We start from the raw sequence: 24,522 nt of genomic DNA, 5'->3' as shown, positions 1-24,522 counted from the left end.
CTATGTGATTAGAAGAGCATGATTTGTGGCTGCAGGTATCCAGCCATTGCACAAACATTTAGCAGCCGTTGGCTTTAAAGCTTTTCTTCCCCAGTTTGGCCCTGATCTGTACTTTTACTATCCTATTATATCGGCTGAAAAAGTGACACCGTCTTCCTGGAGATAATTTATCTTTCTGTGAATACTTATCTAGCATGAGTTCTCTTTTTTGAGCATGTTTGTCACTGGCTCCGTTAAATCAAAAGTTTCATTTTCTTTTTCCATCTTTATCACTTTGCTGTTTAATGCAAAGTCAGAATTATAATTGCAAATCCTTGACAGCTTTGTTTTCTGTGAAGTTAAATAATGCAAATGTGTCACTTACATAATTATTTTATTTCATAGTTTGGCAATCAGTATTTCACATTTTGTTATAAAAATACAAATTTTAAGATTTTATTATACAAATTAGGAACAAAACTCACAAATCATGATGTAATCTGACAAACATAAAGAATATAATTTAACATCTGTACAAAATTAACTACAATATTCAACAACAAATATATATCCAAGTTTTACTAATTCGCATTGGTGTGCATGCCAGTTACTACCAGCATTGGGTAGAAGAATCTATTAGTACAAAAAGAATATCCTTTTCTTAGAGATGATTATTCTAGATGAACAATTGCATTTATGTTCTCCAGTTCTATTTAAGTCTTTGCAATTGTTTGTTGGAAGTATGTATATACATTATTATGCTTTCGTACATAACAACCCAGCCTTTTATCACTGTGTATATTTAAACATTTGTTAAGGTGAATATTTAGTCAGCTGGGGAATGAGCTTCATATGACTACTGCCCTAAACTTTTGTCTTTTGATGTGCATCAAATTCTTCAAAGTGGATGCCTCGGGACGTCGTGATTTTCATTACAGCTCCATTGAAGGAATCATCTTCTATGAGGTCAATCAATCCTTTGGCGATTAGCGAGGGGCTAAAACATAAAAAAACAGAGGATGAATACGAAGTAAACTATCTAACTAGAGTATTTTAATAACAAATAATGCGTTATAGATACTCCCCGAGCATCCATACCATTACAAGAGGTCTATGAATCTACTAATGAACAAGATGGGATAACATCTTAGAAAGTGTAGTTGCATATTTTGTTGAATATTTGGCCTCACTAAAACCCAGAAACAGAAAAGGAATTAGGATTTAGTTATTCAGTTCTACAAGTACAACTATTCTCATCAGTCTCCTTACATAGGGCTGGAATACCATAAATGAAAAAACGGAAACATAACAACTCAACACATATAACAAACATAAATGATGCACAAAAAGTTGTAACAAGGAAAAGCCTATAGGAACCAGAGAACATGATACAGTTTATTGAGTCAACACAGAAAAAAATGGAGAGTCACATTAGCTTTCAGGATTTACAAGGTTCGTTGTTCAGAAAATTTATGTACAACCTCACTCTCTAAGCAAAGGGCAGAGTACTTTTTGAACACAGCTGGCTCCTATACGTTTAGAGACTGACTTCTACAATGATGAGCAGGGTTAGGACAACAGAAGGCAGTATTGGCGGATAAACTAAACGCTCAAGTAGACAATTCTCCAAACATTACTTTTTGTTTCTCTAACTTGTTGTTAAGACCTAAAAAAAAAGCTTTATCCCGCTTTAGCAGGCAAAGTTTAGACATATTCCAAATCAATGCCTGTTGCTGTCCTGTTCATGAATGGCTAAACCCCCCTCCAACGACTTGATTAATTGCAGAATTTCATATTCTTCAGTATTATCTTAAGTCATATTTTTATAAACTTAGCAGGGATTTAATATTGTATAAAGTGTTTATGTAATGTTTGATGTTCATCCAAGCTGGGTTTCATCAAAGTGCTGTAAAAAATAGGTTTATTTAATATGGTGTAAATGCAAAAGGGCTTAGTTTCAGGACAAGGCAAAGACTTAGTGAGATCTCATTTAGCACTAAAGCTTCCAACCCATTATGATCCTCACAGGCAAAAGCCTGAGTTTTTAAGATGAAAGCATATAAAAGTTTTTTGGCAATATGAAGGGGAAGGCTAGCATTATCTGGCCCAAGGGCAAGCCCAGCTAGGTGGACCATTAACACAACAGATCATATCTGGGATAATACACAAGGCCATCAGAAGGGGACTACATATTACATTGGCCCTAATGGGAGCATTGGAGGGATCCAGACATTGTGTAAATGCTGCATAAAATCCTTTTTAATTTAGACTTGTGTGTAGAACTATAAATAAAATATAGAACAAGGATTCTGACAGCGACCCAAATGAGAGCAACCTAGGGGTCAAAACTGGAATAGTCGGTAAGCAAAACAGTTGAAGACCTGGGACGGTTATGCGATAAATGATTTAAATGCAGCAGCCAATCGGTAGCAAGTATCGCAATGCAGCAGCCAATCGGTAGTGAGTATCGCACTGATCATGAAGGAGGAGAGCAGGTATGCCTTTTATTTTTTTCAATGTTTGAAGAATACATAGTACTTTAATATGCATTCTTCCTTAGTGTGGGTGTCGGGGACAACAGACAGCCCCTTTAATAACGCAAGTGGTTATTTTATTGGAATGTATACTTTTTCAAGCTGGACTAAAAAGCTCTTGCTCTATATACAATTTATTTTCAAACTAGTCCTCTTAGTAGCAGAAAACCCCATTGTGGTGGAAAGCTGTACTACAAAAGGAGTCCTGCGGGAGGAAATACCAATTGTTTTTACAGGCTGAAATGTAACCAAATTACTTCATTTACAAGTAACCCGCTTGCCAGCTAAATAATGAGAAATGATTACGCTTACAGAGCTAGAATTGTTATTATAAACTATAAACAACTGCTTCAAATGTGCTGGTATGCAAGCTATAGAATATGCAGTCAGCAATGCTTCTGGCCCGCGTGGCAAGTATCTCAATTCCTGACGCTGCAAATATTACTGCTCTGGGGTCATTATGTTATTATTATAATCTTTTATTCATAAACCATGCCCTACCCTACAATGCTGTGCTGTGCTGTGTATTTCACATCAGTATGGAATTCATTGTTACACATTTTCCAGGGAATTGTTTTTGACACTGAAAATGACGAGTCCACAATACAGTATTGCAACCACCCTGTCGCATAGCACTTTTTTTTATACTAAAACTTGCATCATAGCCGAATTGTTTGTTAGAAAAAACTACAAATTAAATATGAAATAATGGCTTATCTAAACATCTATTTTGCATAGGATTGCTGACAACAGGAAAACATAATTTATTATTATTAATACATATTTTTTTTCTTCTAATGCCTGCCAAGATTATCTTTTTCACTAGAAAGCTTGTGCAATGAAATTTATACCAAATTTATTTTTGTGACTCCAAATAAAAAAATGCTCCTTGTCGGTTTTACTATATTTCCATTTACACTGTCATAATTAATAATTGAAAAGGGAACTATGGATTTGTTTTATTTGATAAAAAATATACAATATCAAAATAAAGTAAGACAAAAAGGGCAGATACACCACAGGGATGCTGAGAAAACTGTAGGCGATATAAAGTACATCAACCTCCTGCCAGCTTATAACTAATATCATCAAAATATTGTAATTCTATATATTAGCAGTTCAACCCATTCTGTACCGTATTTGTAATGTATGTTACGGTTATGGTTAGTTTTATTTGTCCCGGCAGGCCCCCTTTGCCTGCTGCAGTCATTGGTATACCGTTATCCCTAAATCAGTGTTTCTTGTTAGACAATATTGCTAGTTTTTCCTGTAGGAGTATGGCCCAAAAGTAGGTATCAGGTTAAATCAATTACATGCCCACACATACATGCCACTGTGTGTCAGTGTGTATGTGTGAGAGAGATGGTGCATACGATGCTAAATATTGAAACTCCGAGAAGCCAATGGCTTCATCGTCCAGGAGCAAAGAATCACCTAAAATCTCCTGCCACGCTGTTAACAGCTGGTAGATCTACGGCGCAAAGAACCATACGACAGGGGTAAGCATTGCGGACAGCAGCGCCTTCCAATCCCGTTTCATTGACTGGACTTCTGGTTTGCTAACTCCTGGCTTCAATTAGTTGAAGTCATTTGCCTAGGCGTTCACACACTTTTTCCAACCCACACTGTGAATGTTTCAATTATGTATTCAATATAGACAAGAACAATACAAGAACGTGTGTCATTAGTTAAAACATTATTTTTGTTCATTATTGTAACTTAGATGAAGATCATATATTTTAAGACACATTCAATACATAAATTCTGATAATCCTAAACTGTTCCATTACATCTTCTTGCCAATGTATGTATGTATATATATATATATATTGGCACATTGTGTTAACTAAGCCAGGTATAAGTTTAAAAGGTTAATTGATCATTAGAACACACTTTTGCAGCCAAGAGACCCCAAACCTTTGAACAACAGTGTATGTATAAAGAGAGAGAGAGCTGTATATGAAGCCAACATAATACCCACTATAATAGATATAAAACAGTATTCATTCTATATTTCATTTATCACCTTGTTTCTTCAGCTTAAACAATGTGAAGCACAAAATACAGCAGCAATAAATAAGCCATAAATCGCTAAATGTAACATCTACAATAAATCCACATCAGCAACTTTTGCAAAAAGACTCATAAACAGCACAAAATGATTTCTTTCAATACATTCTTACGTGTAAAGTGTTGTTCTCAAGATTTGGCTTGAATAAATCTTACAGACAGTTGTCATTATTTAACCAATGGTTGATATAGAATGTGATAAAACCCCAACATCAGTGTGATATTTTGCTCAATGTTTTAAGCTCTTTGGTATATTAATGAAAATGTGCTTATTGTGCAGAATTTCCAAGATGTTTACAACTGCTTTAAAATCTCAATTTGTTTGCAAGTAGGATTTGCTTGCAGATGAGTTCACCATTGCAAGGAACATACTTCTATGAGCGGCCCTTGTGGGTTGAAGTCTACCTGCCTACACTTGCAATGTCTAGTAAGCCTAATAGTAAAGTGAGTGAAGGCCTGACTACTATTAAACATACTCCATATTGTAGATATACTCTACTCATAATGCTGGTTGTTTAGTTCCAAATCCAACAAGGCCAATGGGTCTGAAAACACTTCATAAAACCATAAGTTTTATAGAAACAAAAGCTATTTGACACATATTATACCAGCTTTCTTATACACAAATCATACCCATGCGTCTTTTGGCTTAGTGCAACAAAGTGAATGCATGGGCTGGGATTATTGTTTAATGGCAATATAATTCCCAATGCAGGGCACAAGAACTAAATAGTACCACACCGATACCTTATTGTTTTCTCACTGACTAGTGGACATCTCATATAATTGACGGCAAACTAGATACAGAATTTTTAAACATGTTCGCCCAACGTATAATAAAGTACTCCATTTCTATATATAGAGCTATGTAAATTAGGTACATATATACTTACTCTAATACTCCAAAGGACTTCATCATATCTTTTATGTTGTCTTTGTATTTAAAAAATTCCCCCATGTTTTCTTCTTTTTCAATAGATTCCAGAAGTGGTGTGTCAACAAATGCTGGGCACACTGTATTTATCCGTACGCCGTAGTTACCAATAGATGAGAGAGCCTATGGAGAAAAAGAAAATTCTCAAATGTATGACAACACATTTAAAATGCATCGGAGAAACCTGAGTTTCTTAAAAAATAAAAAAAACACCTCAAGATAAATCATGTACAAAAATGGGCATGTTTTACCCGACAGGTGATCGAGTTAAAAATGTCAAAACCACCAACTGGAAGAATGTGCTGATTGTTACTGTTGTAGAGTTCCAAATTTTGAAGATCATATCAGAACCCAACAGTCAAAAATTTTCTGTATTTGACCTTGTGTTTCAAGATGTGTCAGATGATTGTCCGGAATTGGGGTGCACTGCCTTGTTTTGTAGACAATGGAGTGGAGTATAGACCAGGTCACTGCCACCATATTAAACTTCTCACAATCCAGGTTACCTGTTTAACAGACCCTTTCCTTTCCATTCTAAGATCTACGATCCTACAAATACAATTTACTTTCCACTTTCTAAATAAAACGTCAAGACCTAGGTAATTTGACATTGTTTTCCTATCACAATGTGGCTTTCAGAATCATTAAAGCAATTTTATAAGGCTTTGATCCTTCAGTCGAGCTTTGGATTGTTGAAAACCAACATTTAAGTGCTGTTCTCAAACGACATTTATTTGAGGATACATTAGAAAGCTGGTTTCTTGTTATTTATGTTCCGTTTGTCCATTGAAAAGACATGCTCACAAACTCAATACCTCATTAACCCCTTAATGACAAAGCCCGTACATGTACGGGCTCAAAATGCATTGTTTTCAGTGGGTTTAGAGACCGCCCATTGTCCTTAAGGGGTTAAAAGTAAAGAAATATAAGAAACAATGGCCGGTAAAGGAACATTTCTGATGCTAAAATGGAACGGTCAAGAGCAGTCTACTTTATCGACACTCAATCCAGATTTACAAGTTTGGCCCAGGATCGATCTATATACAATGACAAGAGTGCCCAATTGTGTTAAATAACCTATAAATTACCGAATATCATATGAAAGGAAGTACAGACTGAAAAACCATGCACCATTTAGCCTTCTGTATGACAATGATGTCATATTTTCCTAAAAGAAATGAACTAATTATGTATTATGAGGCATAGATTGACTATAAGTATGATAGATATGACATCAGCGGTACTGTACATCCCATACTTGTCATGATCTGAAATAGTGCAATGTATACTCACAGCTATTGATCTTGTGAATCCAATTACCCCATGCTTTGAAGCAGAGTACACAGGTTGATAGGCAGCTGGTGTCAAACCTTGATAATAAAAATAAAGGATAATGTCATCAGTCTCCGTTAGTCAGAGAACTATATCTAGTCACATTTATTTAATGAGAATGCAGCTTTATGGACCAACAATGTCCCAATGGCCTGTGTGGACCCCATCATCTGTTATTACTTTTAGGTATGTGATCAACAAACTTACAGAACTCGTATTTATGGAAGGCTCATTACAAACAATTCATTAATCATAAACATTAAATAATTCTGAAATCATCCTTCAAATTATCTCCAAGATGGTTCACTGATCCCTATCTCATAACGATCCGAACACTCAGTGAGAAATGTTATTTCGTAAGGTATTTGGCAGCCGTTTCCTGCCAGCTCTTCTGTCAGGAAGTCCAGGTATGTGTATATCCGACCCAACAAGTATGTCATGAGGATCCATCATCGTTGTGAATAAAAGGAACATGTGACATTGTCCTGCTAGCGGAAGAGGTTCACAAGCTATGTGTTTAGAAACAGAGAAGGGCTTTTTACATTAAGTTTATGGGGTTCATTTAATTTACCTGTGTTCAAGCAGACAATTTCATCTATGAGAGTGCTTATATCTGTGTATAGGGTCAGCTTCAGATGGCGTGATAGATTTTATGCCTTTTACAAGGGAAATGGGCACATTTCCCAAATGTCAAAAAGGACTACAAGTGTAAAAAAACATAATTTTTCAAAAAACATTTTTGTACGTTCTAGTTACATGGAAAACAGTAACCCAAAAACATCCAGAATTTTCATCCCATATGTAACGTATGACCTTTCTATTTAGGAGCATTCTTAATGGCGGCATTGGAATGTTTTTTTTACAGTCATAAACAGCCTCCCTATAGCTCTCTTTCGAAACGATTTAATTAGAAGGACATCCAGTGACTAAAACCTCATCTGCATTTACAGGCGGTAGAAAGTACTAACAGCAGAATCTGTTCTTAGGAACAACATACCAATCCCAGCTGTGTTTAATAAAGTCTTTAGCAATGCCCCAAACATTGTAAAGTCAATTCGTTTCTAGATCAGACAAAAAAAAAACATTCTAAGAAATCTAGCCATGGATTTAGAAAGGATGTAGTTTTCCAAAGTATAACATCTTAGGAAGGAAAGGCTATTTGGGTTTGAAACGTGCATTGAGGGCCCTTGTAGGAAGTGTTGCTGCAGCTGATAAGACATCACCCGTACCAGCGATGCATTTTAGCTGGTAACTCCAAAGCTTATTAGAAAGTTACAAATGGAAATGTTCTAACTACACATCCTTGCGACTAATTTCTACCGTGATTACAAGTCATGCCAAGCTTCTTGGAGCCTCTAGATTGGAAGCTTGCGGGCAGAGCCCACTTCCCCTGATGTCATTGTTCTTCGTCGTCTGTCAACACTAGTTTTGCCATCGTTTTTAAAAGTATGTAAAGATTTGTACTGTAGGTAAGCGTAAATTGTTCCATAAAGAAAATGAAAATATGTATTACTGCCTCTTACATGGTTCCATGATTAAAAAAATGAAAGTCACTTGCATATCATTAGAGCCTATTAAAGGGGAGGGTATGTCTCCTTTTTTGAGCGGATCAATGGAGAACAGTAACGTTGCATTTTACAGAATACCTTCCTTTGAGTAAAAATTCACAAGCGTATTATAGCAATGTAGAATAGAGGGTAGCATGTTGCGGCGCTTGTAAGCCATTCTTTGCTATCTACAGAAATTGGAAAACTGCAAATTGCTGTGAGTGAGCATTATCATCCCAAATCAGCCCTCTGCCGGCATTCTCCTATATCAAACGTGCCCTTAAGTAACAAAATGTTAATACAGCTTTGAATGAATAATTCTACTACGAAAATCAGTCGGTAGAATAATGAATACAAAGTGCTCCATGACACACGCAATAATTCAGCTTACGTCAAGGGCAGTGAAACAGAAACACTTGCAATTATCAGCGTAATTTTTATTCAGGGCTAGCCGCAGAGTACAACGTTCTTCCTTATCACTAAAAAGACTACTGAGGAACCTGAGGTCAATCTAAAACTGTTTAGGAAGCATTTGAATGTCATTCAATAAATGAGTAACGCTTTCTATTAGAATTTATTTGGCCAGCTTCTACGCGCAGGAAAAAGAAGTGGAAAAACCTACTTCACAACCCAAAAGTGTAGCCAAGTGCTTGTGAATGTGCCATTAGATTGTTTGCCTTCGGTTACATTTTTGCTCATAGAAATGTCGTTGTAAAAAGGGGATTTTAATTTATAATCTATATATTTTTTAGAGCGTTTTTGTGCTTATCACACATCTATACACCAACGTACTAGCTATGTAAATATGCCCTCGGATCTTGCATGTAGTTACGGTCCCAAAAGTTGAATCCTGTTTACAAACCATCTACCATCCTGAAATAAAGTGTATTAATTTGTTCAGCAAGGAGAGTTTGAGCAAAGTGGGCCATGATGCAACTGCCGATCTGATACGAAAATTTGACTTCATAATTATATTATACAATATCATATAATTATACTGTATATAATATTATAAAAATATAATATATAAACATAGTAAAACGGAAAATCCACCTTTTATCTGTAGTCGGTTTGCTAGTAAGTAGGTAGGATTGGGCAGTGTTTCTCAATTGCATTAACTCATTAATTAAAGACGCTGTTCCCAAAATTCTTAGAATGTATTACTTTTAGTCTCTGTTGGCCTCAGCAGATTAGTGGTTCAGTTAAAGAGTACAGAATGGTTGCACAATACTACCGTGTTTAAACAAACATGTTTATGATATACTTTGAAGGTAGGTTCGTATGTCTTTCCAGAGAAGTTCATGTGGCTACCTAGAAAATGTGTAAATATTACCAAACTGGCCTCTGACTAAAAACCAATTATATTATTCCTTTATAATATTTTTAATTTTCTTCATAAAAATTACAATTAAACAGATTAGTTCTTCTTGGCTATTCTTGGACATACCAGAAAACCTTTATTTTTTTCCTATTGCACCATTTTTACCGCGCAATGTTTCAAACAATTAATACCCTTGTTTTATTCAGCAGTACACAAGTCATACTTGCTAAGGCAGAAAAAATAAATATTTGTTTCTTAAATTCCAGACTGGAGTTTTCCTCCAGAACGGAAAGAACCCAGTCTTTAAAGACAACACTTCCTTATCTGATGACAATTTAGGATTCCATTTCATAAAGATGGATTTTTTTTCTCGTAATTACGTTTGTTCCAAACTTGTACAGACAGGGAGGTAAAATCAGTGTAAAGATACTGAAAACACTTTAGTTGGAAATACAGAATGTTCTTGGATTTGTCTGTGATTTCATATGTTCAGCGGACATTCCAGACATCATTGTCATGTTGTGTTAATTCAGCAGCCATCCAGATAACTACTTTTTGCTTGGTTTATAATTCTAATTTCACAATGTATTATTTATTAACCTTTATAGTCCAGTTAATCAAGCTATACGAAACTTAACAATGGGACCACATGTTTTGACATGCCATGAACAAGCATACAAAGCAATAAATTATTAGCATTCGTCACTTTATAAACAAAGTGACACCGGAGAATCTTAAAACATTAACCCTTATCAAGTGTATGTTAACCTATTCACAAATCAAAATTATTATTAAAACATAATATTTAGCATTATTTTTGTGCCAAACGCAACAGTGTACCAAGTTTCGAAAATTGAGTTCATGTAATTCTACATACTTGTAGGTAGCACTTGAAGCCCATGTTGGTGACAATACCTATCCTAGAATAGGCACACATAAGGATTATATGCCAAAATTAAACCAGAAAATTACAATCATGGCATCAAATATTATTGGGTTCCATCTTGGAAATTGCCCTAATCCATCATTCTGGATGAGCGTCACGGAAGCGAGAGTCCGCAAGAAATCAGGCGCGCTGTTTATTTTAAAATATATATATATATATATATATATATAATATGTATGGGATGTGCTTTGACATGTGGCACAATATCACCAGTAGGGATTTCAACTTTGACGTACCAGTAAGAAGTCAGATATTGTTAAACTGTAATTAAATCTGAGCAACAAGTCAACTCTATACTGTCTGACCCGGAGAATGTGCCCATTAGCTCTGACACTGGTGTTCAAACCTTAAGATGCCGGGTCAAACCCCGAGAGCTCCCACAAAAACACAATACCCTTCAACCAACATACACAAAAGAGAAATAACCTTGTCCCGCTATTATGACAAACAGTTCGTCTTGAGGACAAGAGAAGTTGGGTTTCACTTGAAAGAGAGCAGAGCCGTAGTCTTGCAGCACAATTTATGCAATGTCTGTCATCATTTTTGAATGAACATAGAATTGTGAACATTCTTTGTTTTGATATTCTAATTTCATTAACTGCATGTCAGACAGATAACATTCGTGTTATATTTATTGCACTACAGCAATGCAATAAACTATCGGTGGCCCGTGTGATGAATCTTATCTTTTAATTGCGAGCAGTGAAGCCGTAAGAATGAGAACTGGTTTTGTTTAACAGTCACTGGATGTTGAGTGACATTCAATGAACTTTAAAAACATTGTGCTGATTAAAAGAAACTAATCATGAATGTGCCAGATTACATATTATTACAAAACTCATGAAGGTTACTAAAAACCTCCGAAATATTATATATTATTTAAATTCTCAATATGTTAATACGTTTTAGTGAGTTTAAAATACTAGCTATCTCCATGAAAACGCATTAAAAAAAATCTCACTTGGGTCACAACAATTCCTGGGCCAATAATGAGATAAAAGTTTAGCTCATATATATATGTACGGAAATAAAGAGTTGACTTACAGGTGGTAGTGCAATATCACTGGTAGAGTAATGATTAAGATGCGCATTTATCATACAATGTATTGCTCAACTCATTAAACTAAGGCTTACATTTAGTATGATGTAATATTGCCTTAAAAAATAATAATTTAAAAAAATACAGTACTGTGACAAAGTGTTTGCCTTTTCCCAATTTCTTCTATTTTTTCTTATTTGTGGCATTTAAATGTTTAAGATCACTAATTTGTGAAATGCAGCTTTTAAACGATCACTTCATTTATTGAAGTAAATATTTCATCAAAACCTCTATCACATGTGATATCACATGTGTCACCCCCTAAACAAATTGTTTAATTAATAATGACTGGTTGTGCCTTGGCAGCAACAACTATAATCAAATGTTTGTGGTAACTAAGTCTTTTACATTGGTCAGAAATTGCGGCTAAATTTTGACCCTCTCTTTTTGGCAAAGTTTTCTTAATTAAGCCACATTGGAGCGTTTTCAAGCATGAACTGCCTTTTTAAAGTCATGCCACAGGATCTCATTGGTATTCAAGTTAGGGGCTATGACTAGGCCCCTCATTTTGTTTCTTTTGAGCCATCCAGAGGTGGACTTGCATGAGTGCTTCGGATCATTGTCCTGCTGTATAACCCATCTGATCTTGAGCTTTAGGTCACAAACTGTTGGCAGAACATTCAGGATTTTCTAATAGAGAGCAGAATCTATGGTTCCATCAATTATGACAAGTCGCCAGGTCCTGAAGAGGCAAAGCAGTCTCAGACCATCACACTACCACCACTGTTTGAATGTTGATATGATGTGTTACCTTTACGTCCAATGTAACGGGACCCATGTCTTTCAAAAGGTTCCACTTCTGACTCATCAGTCCATAGAATATTATCCAAAAAGTCTTGGGGGTCATCAAGATGTGGGAAGTTGTGCCCACCTGCAAATGTGAGACGAGCCTTTGTGTTCGTTTTAGTCAGCTATGGTTTTTGCCTTGCAACTTTTTTGCACAGTCTCTTTCTTATTATGGAATTGTGAACACTGACCTCAATCGAGGCGAGCAAGGCCTGCAGTTCTTTACAGGTTAGTCTGGGTCCTTTTGTGACCTCTTGGATGAGTCATTAATGTGTTTTTGGAGGAATTTTGGTAGGCCGGCCACTCCTCTGAAGTGTTCACCACGTCTTGAGTTTTCTTCATTTTTCTTCATAATGGTTGTCACCGTGGTACACTGGAGCCCCAAGGCATTAGAAATGCTAATAGACTAATAGATGTCAATAACTTTGTTTCTTATATGTTCTTGAACTTCTTTAGATTATGGCATCATGCACTGCTTTTTGCGAACTTTTGAAACTACTCCTCTTTGCAAGACACTTTCTTTAATTGCCATACAGACGGAACAGAGGCAGTAACATACCTGGGGGTATCTAGTGAATTTAAACCCAATTCCTTTTTTTTACATAGGGCCAGGTATTGTTGGATAGTTTGTTTCCTTCTGTACATGAAATCATCATTTAAAAACAGCATTTTGTGTTTATTCAGGTTATCTTTGTCTATTATTAAAATGAGTTGGATGATCTGAAACTTTTTGTGTGATAAATATGCAAAAAATAAACTAAATCAGGAAGGGTACAAATACTTTTTCACAGCACTGCGTAGGTTTATCCCGATCATGAAAAGAAAGCATAACTAGTGGATGGGGGCTATAATCAATAATGTCGTTCAGTCCGAGGACACAGGCTTGGTGATCATGTTTCTATATGGTAGTTTCTATATTTAACATGTGGTAGAAACCACTAGCAAGAATGGGTCTAAATGAAATCCATCAAGGACACATTATTTACCCAGCAAACGCGAGTTAAGGTTGAAAAAAGATGGCGACATACAAGTCATGAAGGTTCAGATAATTAGGCCACCCTATGTAATTTAAAGCCTGCATAATGCAAGTGTTTCGAGATTCTGTCTCACTAACAAATTGCACAAAGCCCTGCAATTCATTGAGCCTTGCTGCATAGCTACACAAACACGTGCCCGCAAGATTTATTAATCACAATGTATTATACCGCACAGGAGTCATAGACAACATCCACCCAGTTGTAACTAGTCCATAACATATAATGTTAAAGGCACTGCAAGCTAATCAATGTAATTTGTCATTGTGACAGGCAGCCGTTTCAGCCATGGTGTTCAAGACCAAACGTGACCCATGTCTGAAGCTCCTGCGGTATTCGGGTTATTTCTAACGGGAGGAGACTGCTACAAAATAACAGCTGATTTAGACACTAATTTCAGCAGAGCTACGCAATCTGGTAATGAAAGTCACTGTATAGGCTAGTTTCTATGGGGAACTATCATAAAATATCACGTTATGTGTTTCTGATATTACAAGTATTGTTAAGAATGGAATTGCAGTCGCAACATAAAATGTTTGTTCTTCATGTGATACTAGTTCTTAGTATTGCACAGCATGTAAGTGAAAAAGTTTATGTGCTTTATAATTTGCAAACAGGGAAAAGAAAAAATGTCGGTGCGCTAAGCTAGTCACAGGCTCAAATAATATAAATGTGTAATACGAGGCCTACCAAACAGGTGTAAGCATGCTGCAAGAAACAGTGTATTGGCTGTACAATGTATACAAAAAGCAAAAACTGTCTGCACTTTATAATTTGCAATTGCCCAAAATATACTAATATTCATACTGTAGATTCCAGGGGACGGCTAGCAAGGGAGCAAGAACACCCTGGGCTGCTCTCATTTGAACATTCTGGGCCACTACGAGAAGCCTTTTTGTGTATTTTACTTGTATTACACACAAAAGTATCTGTATTGACAAGAATTTTATGCAGTGTTTACACCATGTCTGGATCATTTCTGGATTAAGAACGTTCTCTTTTGCGTGCCTTAATTGTAGTATGTGATCCAATCAGACAGATTTAGTTTCCCGAGTATTTTGTAGTATTACCGTTAAATCAAAAGGAAGCAATGCAGATATATGAACTAGTTCACACTACCATGTTGTGTATAAGGCACATTTTGTATACCCCATCGTATTTATATGCAGCACAACAGCACAGCTTACCAGCTAGAGATGAGATGTTGATTATAACTCCTCCGTGACCTCCATTCTTTTTGTTCATAAGTTCCAAACCAATATAGGTCCCTCTAATAACTGAAATCTGGAATAGAAAGCACAGAAACTGGAAATGAGAAATCCTTTTATTACCTCTGAAAAAATTGGATTTAGAAAGAAAGGCCATATATTAGATCAACATTCACAGCTGAAGCTGGAAATACCTTGGCATAGTCTATCTACTTTCTATTACTCCTAAGAAAAGAATTTTATAATCGGACCAAGGGGAGTTTATAATAAGGCATATGAGATATAAACTGGTTATTGAAACCAGCAGCAGGGGAGGCGATGGTTCCAAATATAAACCAAGTCTCACACAGTAATGGTCCATCTAAGATTACAAACCAATAAGGGCCACTAAAGAGGTTAGTTAACCCCTTAGTGACAAAGCCCGTACATGTACGGGCTCAAAATGCATTGTTTTCAATGGGTTTAGGGGCCGCCCATTGTCCTTAAGGGGTTAATTTCCGTACATAAGAGTTATCTTTTGGAGATGTTGTGTATCAATCAGCTGATCCTACGAAAAAACACCTATATGTAACACGTAGTTAACACAGGATCATATACACTATGGTATATGCTATTGACCCCAAATGGGTTACGCTGCCATTTTTGTTTCAATTGAAATAAGATACACTGATGTAGAGACACGATCCTATAATCCAAGTAAAATTCTAGATTAATAACTCGTGGATGTTGGAAGGGGGCCTGGGAGGGCCAAATGATTTCTGACAGCAGTCCTCCAACAAGGCTGCATGAATATGGTGTTAACCAACATGAGATGTAGTTATTCCATCTATGAAAAATACAGTTACTAGAAATCATTCAAAAGAGTCAGTCCGACAATGGCTGCTCAGAAATGCAAATACCTTTCATGTCTGAACAAAACATGTGTTAGCTTTGTACCTTTTGTTGATACTGTGGTTTATGCATTTCATACACGTGATGACAGCAGGCAGAACATTCTTTTTTATTTCCTTTTGGGAGCACTGTTTAAATATGCCAAAGGTCAATAAAGGATAGAATATATTTCACATGTTTTTCCCTGGATGATTGCCCGCGTTTCTTTAAGCAACAAACTAGTTACTTGAGGAACTATTATTTGTAATAGCAGCAAATTGAAAAGTGAAATAATGTATAATCACCAATAGCCACGCAAACTGTAGATATCGTTTCTTTAGTTGGTGCAGAATAAGATGCACCTGCTATTTGTAACTTCCAGGGACGGCACCAGGAATATTAACCCCTTAATGACAAAGCCCGTACATGTACGGGCTCAAAATGCATTGTTTTCAATGGGTTTAGGGACCGCCCATTGTCCTTAAGGGGTTTAGAAGGGCACTAGGTAGAGCAAGGCATTATGGCACACCAACTGCTCTACCCTACATCTACCATCATCTTCAGCCAAACAGCGACTTTCCAGCACTGTGGACTGACATTGGTGCTGGTTGTTCTTACACCAGTCAGATGACTAGAGGTCCCCTAATGCAGGGTTTACTGACCGTTTATCAGCAAGCATATTTTGTTGTCATGAAGCAGTATATAAATATCTCCGTATTTCTCACAACATAATGAGGAATCATTATGGGCATAGCGAATGTACATCACAATGTAGGAACTCTCTGGGCCTCGGAGTCTCTGAGCCTAGAGCTGCTTCCCTGAGTCTCCAGGTCACTAATTTTTTTCTGTGAGACAGGGGAGAGGCATTAAAGTTCCCAACCAATTCAATGCTATCTGAGGCTGGCTCTGTCCGTATCCACAGATATCCCACCAATCTCATGACCAACCATGCCCCTTATGTGACTAGCCATGTCCCCTTGTGAAGCCAATCCCTCATAAGAGGAGAGCTCTTGGTAGCCTGCCCTGGGAAATCCACAGGCATCAATATGAACCAGAATTAAATAACAAACATATACTAAATAACCACTGGAACTTTTTTTAAATGTTTTTGTTGTTACAATTTCCCTTGCCAGTAGGAACTGTGGATGAAGCTTTAAGGAATAAGACACCGGATGATGTTAATGAAATTTCCAGTCTGTATATAAATATCTTTTTTTTTTCAGGTATATCTTTTCTGCTTGTAAAAATAACAGCATACCGTATGAAAATGCTATACTCGGCTCTCAAGATATAAGCAAACACCAAATATTATATAAAACCTGTAAGTATTATGTAAACTTTTTTTCCCATAACTTGCTATAATCCCTTCTATTATGTGAAAGTTTTATGCAAAAAAATCTGTATGCTACCCAAAGCAGAATTACACATGCAGCTAACAGGAATATACCAACTAATTAATTTTTTTTTTCTTTAAAGCTTTTAAACTGTGACAGGCATTCACTGGATTACCGAGAACTATAAATATGATTTAATACTCTGTAAAAGAGGGAGGAACCCAAGTAAGCAGAAATGTAATCCATTTTCTACAAGGGATGGGCATATTTACACTAGCTAAGAAGTGATAACAAGTTTCTAACAAATGGACCATCTGACATTGATGGATAATGTATGTACAAATCACACGAAGTGTGCAAAATCAAGTAGCTGGTTACTAGAAAAATGTTGCAGGCGGATTCTGAAACCATTTTATTTTTAATTTAATGCCTGTAGGATTAGGGGAAAACATTGTACCAAATGTAAGGAGGGCTAGTAGATGCTTTCAATGGTCCTTTATATCCCATAAAACACAACAAACGTGTTCAAGTTCTGTTTCCGCCAACTTTTATAGGTGTATTTTGTCATTGGCATGGGCTTCTCAACAAAAAAAAAAAAAGGTTTTAGTAGATGTTGATGCCACTGGGCCAACATAAGAAAAGGGACAAAGTTACACAAGTTTTCATGGCTTTAAAAGATTCTTTTAGTGAAAAGCCTTACGTGTTCTCCATTTTTCTTATTAATAAAAAAACAACTTTAATTTGTAATTCAAGGTGATTTCTTGCTAGAAGATGGGAAAGAAGGCCTCTAATGTCCATTTATACCAATAAACACTGCACTCAAGGAATGTTAAGTAGTTTTAGATAAGTGCAAGAAAAGGACTGAATGGTGATTGACTAAGAGGTCAATATAAAAAGTGTGGAAGGTGTCAGTAATAGCTATGCAGACATGCCCAGTGTGTGCCCAAGGCTATATTAATGATTAAAGGAATAGTAGGTAGCTGGGTGCATCAGCACCTGACAGCAAGAAGCCCTTTACAAACCATTAACCTACTAGTACAGCTGGAGATGACACAGTCAGCAAGGCACCATTTCCCTACATATCTACATATCTTACACACTCCCTTCCCCCACCCAAAGAAGAAACATTGAAATGAGCTTTTATATATAGAAAGAAATTAAGTAAAAGAGGGTTTGATTAATATAAATATGATTGTGGTGGTGGTGTTACCCAGTGTAAAGCAAAGGGTTGCACCCATCAGTGATTTCACCTACAAGAAAATATTGTATATTATATTTGTATCCCTTGCTCCATCAGGGTAGTAAACACAATAAAACAGAATAGAAAATTAACATTCGAGAGTTAATGCTACAGTTTTTTATATAATCCAATACGTGATTCTGGAAGTTTATAATTCAACCTGAAATGTTTAAATGGACTGGGTAAACAAGTCAGCTATATGCTTTTGCCAGAATTATCTCATCTTTTCTGAAGAAAAGGTTTGTTTGTTCTTGGAGCTAGAATATGTTTAGATATTTCTCTGTTGACGTCTTGAAACTGCTTGTTGCAATGAGCTTTTGTCTTGCCAAGCAATTACTGCATCTCTTTGAATGTGTACAGAATTCAGCCACATACAGGTACATCTCCAGAGAAATTCTAGTTCTTGCGGTAGGACCATGAACGATTTACATTCTCCAAAACAAGCAATATACTGAATTAGCAATATAACTTACCAAGTTAACTTCAATTGTTTTTTGCCAGTCCTTTTCATTGTTCACGCCAGCATTGTTAACCAATATGTCCAACTTTCCAAAATGCTCTACTGTTTTTTGAAATGCATCTAAAAAAGTCAAGTATTAAGATCATGACATATGTTATAAAATCATACAGAAAAATTATTTTGTTGCTAAAAAGTAACACAAACCATTACTATTTTTAATATAACTGACTGTTCCCCATTTGCTTACAGCAAGAAGGGGACTGAAACGAGCAGAAACAGGTAAATTCACCCTGGGCTGCTCACACGTGACCATTTTGGTTGACATCCAAAAGTTGTTCTTGCTATTGGTGTGTTTTTCTTGCAGGGTCTAGAGTAGCAAGAGCTTTGGTAAAGTATTTACACCACAACTTGATAATTTCTATGCTCTAAATGGGGTTTCTATATCACCTGTTTTGGTCAGTGTCTGTCAGACTGGGTTGAACTGGTAAGTCAATTGGCTTTTGGCTGCATTACTAGACTATTTGGCTTGGCATTCACTCATCACCAACTGAAAGTTGGCAGTCCTCTCATGCATAGAACATGTTTGATCAGAATGTAACTTATGTTGAAGTTATGAGTTATGTCTCATATGTGTTTATCCATGTTATTTGGTACAATAATTTATACAGCAAGCATTGCGTATGTGAGGCAATTATGGATGACTGTTCCACGACAATATCAATCATCCAATTGCAGCAGATCATGCCATAAATCCTCATAAATGTAATTTAGTTAGTAAAGTACATTCTAATTGCAAAAGGATAATTACAGTGGATTATTATATTACAGCTCATACAGCCATGCAATCTTTTATGCAGGTGCTACTGTATTGTTCAATGATTGTATTGTTATTGTGATTAAAAAACTGCACACAATGGAAGAGGCTTAGATATTTTAATGATTCTTTGTGTCATAGGAATGTTCAAAGAGTTGCTCACCCCTTGGATGCTCAAAGGTTTAATTCTATCCACCTCCACGTTACCTTTAAGCTGCTTCTCGTCTGTAACATCACACTGAATAAACAAGGTCCTGTGACTTCCAAATTCTTCATCCAGCGAAGCTTTACACTGCTCACCCGCTATGCGATTTAGGTCCACCAGGACCAGCTGTACAGAAAGGACAACCGGTAAATCATGCTTATCCGAAATCAGTGATAATATTCACAGGTGAAAACAGGGTATAAAAAATGGTCGATATGACCACGTAAATTACATATATTTCAATGTAATGTAAATGCAAAGAAAGAAGCATTTCTTTAACAAGAGGTGGTGGGTAAGTGTGGTTACCTTCGGGACATATAGGTAAGGTTTAACACAAGAAGGACATTTAATTTTCAACCAAACACACCCCCTGCATGGCATTTACCTGGGGGAGTGGGGAAAAGGGGCAAATGCATTTGCAAAATGGACAGCACAACATTTTAAAGGGACCACACAGCTACAATAGGCAATAAGCAATAATAATAGGCGATAATGTGCACATGACAAAGAGGTATTACATGTTTTCCTCTTTGTTCAGTCCTAGTTCTTCAAAGTGTTATTTTCTATGAAATGTTCAATACTAATGTATCCTCAAAAACTGGTCACTTCAATATTCATATTTTTTGTCAACTGTAAAGTAACACCTTTAGTAAAGTAACACTGTAAAGTGTGTCATGTACTGAACTGGCTATCGTTTGCTTTTTCCAGCAAACTTCCATTTTTTTATGGGCAAACCAACATAGTGTACCGTGTTAGAGAGGTGAGACATATTGTGGCTTTCTTCCTGTACCCTATATCAACGCATACAGATACATCCATAGCAAGGTTTTTGTATAATTCTTATTTGCCTGTACAAATCAGGATTAGTCACAAAAGGCATGACTTAAGTATAGCAAAGCCCAACCATATGTAAAATTTGCCCAAGACTTTGTATTGGAAGTTGCTTCACAGTACAACATAATTAGCTCCTTCCCTGGATGGGTATTTTAATACATATAACAAGGGCCACGAGTGACTCTTTCCTGAAAGCCTTTTTGTCAGGGGCCAGCTCAGCCCTTCTTGCAGAAGAAACTGCTGGATAAACTGAAAAAAGTCCTTCTGAACACATAGGAATGTTAAGATGCTACTCTCCTGCATAGTCCCAGCTTGGTGAATAAACCCCCACACCTGAACGTTACTGCCTTCAATGAGGTTACCTGTATTCCTCAGACGCGACAGATAGCAGATAAAATAAATAAGTCATATTTTAGGTGTATGTAAGACACACAGGTTTATACATATGCAGTATGTCTGCAATGAAGGCAGATGTTACATTTTCAGTTTATTGTTAAACTAATAATCTGATGCACTCAAATCCAATACATTTCTCTGGAACATCTTAATCATCTCTCTCCTTAAAAACCAGATTATGTCTGTGGACTGTTTACACCGTGTTTTGCCTCTTGCCCACCTATCTTGTCCAGGCACTACCTATTTCCACAGATGCCCCCAAACCTATAATTTTTTTTAAATAGAAACATTGGAGGAATGCGTGTACACCTAGGGGAGACTGGTCTGGAACCCAGATTATGATGTCAGTAAACTCAGGGAACAGAGACATTCTTGTAGTACATGCTGTATGGAAACAGCAGTGACCTCACCCTTCCCTAGCACTAGCCAGTCAGCAGAAACAAATGAAAACACAAATCGTTTTATAAACCATAAACAGCTTGTTAACATAAACAAACGTTTTTGTTGCAGGATAAATAATGAATGGGATGCCAAGAACAGAACTGGGAACTCTGGGCTCTCAGAAATGAGAATTTGGACCTTCCATGTTCTTCTTACTGCTGAGAACCAGCTGCAGGCGGACCGACTTTGATGTTGGTGGGGAGCTGCCCATTGCATTCTGAGCAGATACTTAAGATAGCAGATAGTCCACCCATATGTCAGGGGACCACAGATATGTGCTGGAGGGCGAGTTACAGTAATGGTATGAGAGAGGGCTGAAGTGGGTGATAAAGCATAGTAAAGAGCAAACATGCAGAGTGGGAGAAAGATAAATGCAGATCAAGAGCAAGGAAGAGAATATCCGTGAGCTCCTAGTGGTCATCAGATAGATACAACGAGTCATTAAAGGGACTAGATGGACTCAGTAGGACTCCTATTATAGGAGTCAAACTGAAGACTCAGAGGCACACGTCAGATCTTTGAGATTTAGGGTTACTTAAAACCGATAAAACCTTTCCAGAAAGGCAACGCTCAAAAAGCCATTCAGTGTTACTGGACCTAGGTACCTTGGCTTGATTTAAGAATGAATGCCCAAAATATGGAAGCGTTTTGTAAATACTGCATCGCAGAGTTATGTAAAGAATGTAATACTGAATCCTTAATACTATAAGGGGTTGGCTTAATACAACATATAACACTGATTTTATACAAGGGTGGAAAACAGCAGAAGTCAAACTATTTTAAAACAGAAACATAGAATTTGACAGCAGATAAGGACAATTTGGCCAACTAATTCTCTGTTTTTTTGTTCCTGCTTTAAAGACTTAAACATTATTCAGTACTTGGTCTCATCTTAGAGAATACATGCTTAAATTCCCTTACTGTGTTAAGCTGTACCACTTCTGCAGGGAGGCTGATTCATGTATCTCCCACCCTCTTAGTAAAGTAATTACATAACATCTAAGCCTCTGACCCTCTAGTTTTAGGTTATGACCACTTCTCCTCCTAACTTCCCTCTTGTGGTTTGTTAAATCCATTCACGTATTTAAATGAGGCATGTGTGTCTTTAAATGCTGGTGCCAGAAGACCTGTCTACCTTCTGCTGAAACAAGTTTGTATTTGACAGCAATTGCTTCCAGGCGTGCAGAAAGCAGTGTGTGTGAGTTCATGATATTCTAGCCATTGGTGCTATTGAGTACCCAGCTTCTGATCATAGAGCACTCTATTCTAATGAAAACTCCTTGATGTCTAGCTGTAAGCAAACAACCAGAACATACCCTGTTATGCGACTTTGCACAGTGTAATCCTAAATATTATTTCATAATGATATCTTACAATGATATCTAAAAGTTTTGCACAGTGTAATCCTAAATATTTCATATTTATATCTTACAATGATATCTAAACGTTTAACTTGAAATTCCAATCTTTAGAACTTTATAGATTACCTTTATAGGGTCATTCAGTTTACCAATGGAATACAGAATTAATATTTATTTGCTCATATGATATCACTTTTAGATACACCAGTTGTTTGAATAAACATACTCATTGTATTTATACATGCTATATACTGCTGGCTACTAGTTGCGATGCACATGGATAAATAATAAATAATTCAGAATAGTTGAAATATTTATTGATTTCCTTAGCACCAACATATTCTGCAGCACGGGACGTTTGGCATTGTTTACCAAGGCACTCAGAGGGTTAACCCGGTTTGTGCCTAGTAGGCTTGCACATGTTATATTTCATAGTAAATTACATACTGTTTATATGGAAGAAGAAACTGCACTGGAAAAATAGGATTTATGCATAAATCTGTCTTCAGCAACTGGTTTGATCCTAATAACGGAAGCATTTGTCATCTTCCCCGTATCTGTAACTATCCCAGACTATGACAATTTGCTGCACTGCACCTTTAACTTTAAGAAGCTTAAGGCATCTATAGTCCTTAGAAAAAGTCATCATGGGGATATTTTTTTTTTTTACTAGACTTTTAAAACTATAGACAAAATAATGCAGATTATAAAATGATAAATTTGATTTAGAATCCAGCTAACTTTGCATTGTTAGTACTAGATCCCTGTTTTAGAGTTGCCTTTATATATATCGCAAGTCCCTGTCCAATAACACTGTTACTGTGCAATTGTTTCTGTGTGATTGACAGGTATAGATGGACGGTGCATCCTTACCGCAGCTCCCTTGTGAAGAAGTTCCACCACCATCGCTCTGCCGATGCCCTGGGCTGCCCCGGTCACAAAAGCCACTTTTCCATTTAGGTACATGGTAAATGAGTTGTGTCCACCGATGCCTTGAAATGACTTTGATTCCTCAAGTGAGTCAAACTTTCAAGCTCACACGCCAGCACTGCAGGCGCTTTAAGCTCAGAGCCCTGCTGTCCCCTTCCAAGCTGTATGTGTGTGAGTGTGTGTGTGTGTGTGACCAGGCTGTTCTCTGTCAGCTTCTGTGCCTGTCCTCCCCCTTCCCTTGGAGTCGGTAGTGTGTGTTATCTGTCTGTTTTCCTCGACTTCAGTTTCTCCAGCAGTGGGCGGGAATAAACTGAGCTCAATACCAAATGCGTGTTATAGGTAATCAGTTTCTGCAGTGATCTTACCTGCCCTTTAACTCTTTCATCACTAAGGTGTGAGCACACTAAGATAAAGAAAGGAAAAATCCTAATTACTTTTCTGCGTGTTTGCCTGCGTCATGTTCTGTGTCCTTTACTTAAGTGCTCATTCATTTTTCTGTTTGCCAACTTAATAACACTTCGGTACTTCCCTTTCATTCATGTGCTTGGTTATTTTTTTTTTATCTCTGTGTCGCGTTGTGCTGGTTCCATTATCCCGCTGAGGATTCGTTCCCGTTTTTGCATACATTTACTTTAAAGAGGAAGGCAGTAATAGAACTGTGTTTCTTTAGATATATTTAGCAACAGTGAGATTAAGTTAATAAAATAACTAGCGCAATGTTTTAAAATGGTCCATTCATAATAGGACATTAGCAGGGACAATCCACTGGTTGCTATAGTGATAAGACTTTTTAAACTTTTCATCAGAATCACTTTTTTTTTTTATAAAGCTTCTAATGTGCACGAAG

The 24,522-nt window shown here is 36.8% G+C and overlaps 1 protein-coding gene across 1 annotated transcript; it reads right to left on the bottom strand.

Moving 5' to 3' along the window:
• Positions 1-356: 356 nt before the first annotated feature.
• Positions 357-23,886, bottom strand: HPGD (15-hydroxyprostaglandin dehydrogenase). Its single transcript, XM_053459682.1, has 7 exons — positions 23,619-23,886; positions 19,716-19,839; positions 18,708-18,814; positions 14,770-14,866; positions 6,811-6,887; positions 5,477-5,640; positions 357-976 (listed from the first exon to the last, which is right to left on the bottom strand). Exons 1-7 carry the CDS (start codon positions 23,709-23,711, stop codon positions 844-846), a joined length of 795 nt encoding a protein of 264 aa, XP_053315657.1. The 5' UTR covers positions 23,712-23,886; the 3' UTR covers positions 357-843.
• Positions 23,887-24,522: the final 636 nt, after the last annotated feature.

The sequence above is a fragment of the Spea bombifrons genome, chromosome 1 (assembly GCF_027358695.1).
Source record: "Spea bombifrons isolate aSpeBom1 chromosome 1, aSpeBom1.2.pri, whole genome shotgun sequence".
Classification (NCBI taxonomy): Eukaryota; Metazoa; Chordata; class Amphibia; order Anura; family Pelobatidae; genus Spea; species Spea bombifrons.
This window is presented reverse-complemented; position numbering and strand designations above follow the sequence as displayed.